Source organism: Coffea arabica, chromosome 1c, assembly GCF_036785885.1.
Source record: "Coffea arabica cultivar ET-39 chromosome 1c, Coffea Arabica ET-39 HiFi, whole genome shotgun sequence".
NCBI classification, from domain to species: domain Eukaryota; kingdom Viridiplantae; phylum Streptophyta; class Magnoliopsida; order Gentianales; family Rubiaceae; genus Coffea; species Coffea arabica.
In genome coordinates, this window is record NC_092310.1 from 31,018,315 (window position 1) to 31,021,631 (window position 3,317).

At 37.3% G+C, this 3,317-nt stretch overlaps 1 protein-coding gene across 1 annotated transcript; it reads right to left on the bottom strand.

The window, feature by feature from the left end:
• Positions 1 to 789: 789 nt before the first annotated feature.
• LOC113698876 (zinc finger BED domain-containing protein RICESLEEPER 2-like) lies at positions 790 to 2,941 on the bottom strand. Its single transcript, XM_072045466.1, has 2 exons — positions 881 to 2,941; positions 790 to 816 (listed from the first exon to the last, which is right to left on the bottom strand). The coding sequence occupies exons 1-2, from the start codon at positions 2,939 to 2,941 to the stop codon at positions 790 to 792; spliced, it is 2,088 nt and encodes a 695-aa protein (XP_071901567.1).
• Between the last annotated feature and the right edge of the window lie 376 nt (positions 2,942 to 3,317).

The following is a 3,317-nucleotide window of genomic DNA, read 5'->3' on the forward strand; positions in this document are numbered from 1 at the left end:
GCAAATGAAATACATGACAAAAGAAGATCAAATGTGAGATGCAAAAAGTATAACAATTTCCAAGATGATATAAACCATTTGCATCATTAAATTTCATAAACATGTGAAAGAAATCAACTTATTAGTACAAGGAAATCACGCAACTATCATTATTGACATTATTCATCTATATGAAAAGAATATCAAATCTTCGAATCCTTAAAGAAACCATAAGTTAACAGGAGCACAAGGGTGCCTACATCATAAGATGTTTGTTCATCTACATGATCGTAGTCATTGTTAGCCTGCTGCATTGCGCAAGAATGGTAAAACAGATCAATTGGATAGCAAAGTTTCTTCCATGTAATCGAAAGGGCACCAATTTCCCATGCAATTGCACATGCTGTTAAAAAAAAGACAAAAAAAGCAATAGAAAACAATATATTGCTCCTTGCATTAGGCGCAAGATGTCCCCTACTGCCTTAATTTCCTACTGGAACAAACTCAACACAACACATAACCATCGCATATATGATTGCACTCCACCAGCGTTCTATAACCATCTGCAATTCTGCACTAACCTCTGTGATCTTAATACCATGAGTTAGAATTGGACAAAACTCTAAATAGGAAATTAAAGGTAAATTACCTCAAACATCTCCGAAGTCAAGAAATAGGCAACACAATCTCTTGTCTATCCTTCAATTTCTGGAAAAACAAAAAAATAAAATAAAAGAAATTAAGAAATAGTAAGGCCGAATTTAAATATTATGTGTGATAATTTTTTTTTTTTTACCTTTTCCCTTTTCTTCACCCCGTGTAGCTTACGACACCAATCTCCAGCACACATTAACATTTCTACAGTTTCTGGAGCCAAGGAAGCACGGTAAGAGTCGATTACTCTGGTTCCAGCACTAAATGTAGCTTCTGAAGCTACAGTGCTTATTGGAATGGCTAAAATATCAGCAGCCATCTTGGGAAGAATCTTGTACTTTGTCGTGTCTTTCCACCACTTCAAGGCATCCAAATTCACGATGTCTATCGTTGAATCATCTGCAGCTGTGAGGAGACCATCTTCAAAGTAGGTATCCAACTCATTCTTGACGGGTTGAACACTCTCAACGGTAGCAATATGGGTCAGAAATTCACTCATACCCGAAACATGGGACACTGATGAAGATGCACTACTACTGCTCTTGGTTGGGTGATCACTGCCGATTAGTAGTTGAGAAGATGATCCACTTTGGCCTGAAACATGTATCTCCACATATTCATCATATAGGTCATACAAGGCTTGTCGAACCTTGCCTATATTGCTTTGCACTTCATGTGGAGGATAAAGTAATGGAAAACAATAGTTTATGACCCTCATCTTGCATCTGGGATCCAAAATAGCTGCTATAGACATTAATAAGTTACATTCTCCCCAGTACTTATCAAATTTCAGCTTCATCTTTTGCACCATTGACCGGACAAAATCATCTTCATCATCAACCTTACTATCTAGTAGCACTTTTATCCGACAAACTTCATTTAGATATAAATTTGCTGTCGGATAATCACTACCAGATATCACATGAGTTGCTGTCCAAAAAGTTTTTAAAATATTGCACACTTTTGAAACCTTTTCCCAATCTTCTGTGGTTGGACAGAAATCATAATTTGGCTCTCTATCTCTGTATCTTGGAAAAACATCTTGAAACTTCAGTGCACAAGTCAGCATCTCATAAGTAGAATTCCACCTTGTTTTGCAGTCATAAATTAGCATTTTTTCTGGCAACTGCAGCTGGCGTACAATTTCAGCAAATTGCAAGCGTCTTCCATCTGTCTTATTGATAAACTCCACACTGTCCCTGATTGTGTCAACTATTTCCTTGATCCGACTAAGTCCGTCTTGAACCATCAAATTCAGTATATGAGCACAACATCTCACATGAAATAACTTTCCTTTTGCTAATAGACACTTGTTTCTGGAGAAAGTGTCCTTCAAACATCTCAGTGCACTGTCATTATTTGAGGCATTATCGACTGAGATTGTATAAATCTTACTCTCAATTCCCCAATCCGTTAAACATTTGAAAATAGCATCCGCAATTTGGATGCCCCGACGTGGAGGAGGGACGTGCACAAAGTTGAGAACCCGTTTCTGCAATCTCCAGTTACTATCAATCCAATGCCCGGTTACGACCATATACTCATTTTTTTGGTTCTTGGACTTCCAAAGATCTGTAGTCAAGCTGATTTTCTTGACTTTCTTTAATTGATTCTTCAATTTTGTCTTCTCTCTTTCATAAACTGATGTGCAATCATTTTTGTTCATAGTCCGATTGATTCTTTGCCATTCGGGCATCCCTCTTTTTTGCATCAAATTGAAGCCTTCTTCCTCCACAATTGAAAATGGATGCTCATGCATAAGCACCCATTCAGCAGTAGCCTCTCTCATGGCTGCCATATCAAACGTCCCGGAGTGAAGGTAGGTTTGAGAAGCTTCGGCAGAATCAGCAGGTGGGAAATTGATCTTTGTTTGTTGTGTTGCTTTTTTTAATTTTTGCAATCGGATAGCACATGACTTCCTATGCCTTAGCAAACTTGAAGTTGTACTAGTTTTCGTCTTCTTGAACTTTGCATGGCAATGAATACACTCAGACATGAGAGTTTTTTGATGGCCAACTTCAACATCTTTAAAGTCATCCCATGCTACTGATTTTTTCTGCCTCTTTTTTTTTCGAAAAGCATCCAAGCCATCATCCGCAGCAGCTTCTTCTACAATTGTTTGAGTGGTTGCATGTGTATCACCTTCTAATGCTTCATCTTCACTCCCTAATTCTTCATCACCAAGAGAGAATTCCAGCTCTTCGTCAATGTTAACAGCAACACCCTTGTCAATGATATTCACTGGACTAGCGGAATCACCAACTGATCTAATAATTGGTGAATATTGCTCTTGGTTGGACGTATCCATTTTATATTCTCAATTTCTTTTAACTATACCAAAAGGAAAAAAAAAGCCATAAGCAGCATTCTTTAGTCCCAAAACAGATTACTATTACTAGGAAACAAGTTAGTAGCAGTAATTATTTTCAAGAAAGTCCATCTTCTTTTTTACTTTAATTTGGGGTGACACACACATCTAAGAGAAGTCATCAAGACCAATGGGAACAGTGGATCCATCAAAAGAAGATAGCAAATGAAAAATAAGCAAAGAGATTTAATTATGAGATTGAACAAAAAGAATAACACATTCTTTTTTGTCCTCACTGTTTTGTACCGAATAGGAGTATGAAAATGAATCATCAATGTCATGAAGCCAAAGCCATTAGAGAGTCTTGACATTAATA

Coding starts and splice junctions, on each gene's coding strand:
- LOC113698876 (XM_072045466.1), bottom strand. CDS start 2,941: ATGGATACGTCCAACCAAGAGCAATATTCACCAATTATTAGATCAGTT. Junction 817..880: donor CATTTAGTGCTGGAACCAGA/GTAATCGACTCT, acceptor TGTGTGCTGGAG/ATTGGTGTCGTAAGCTACAC.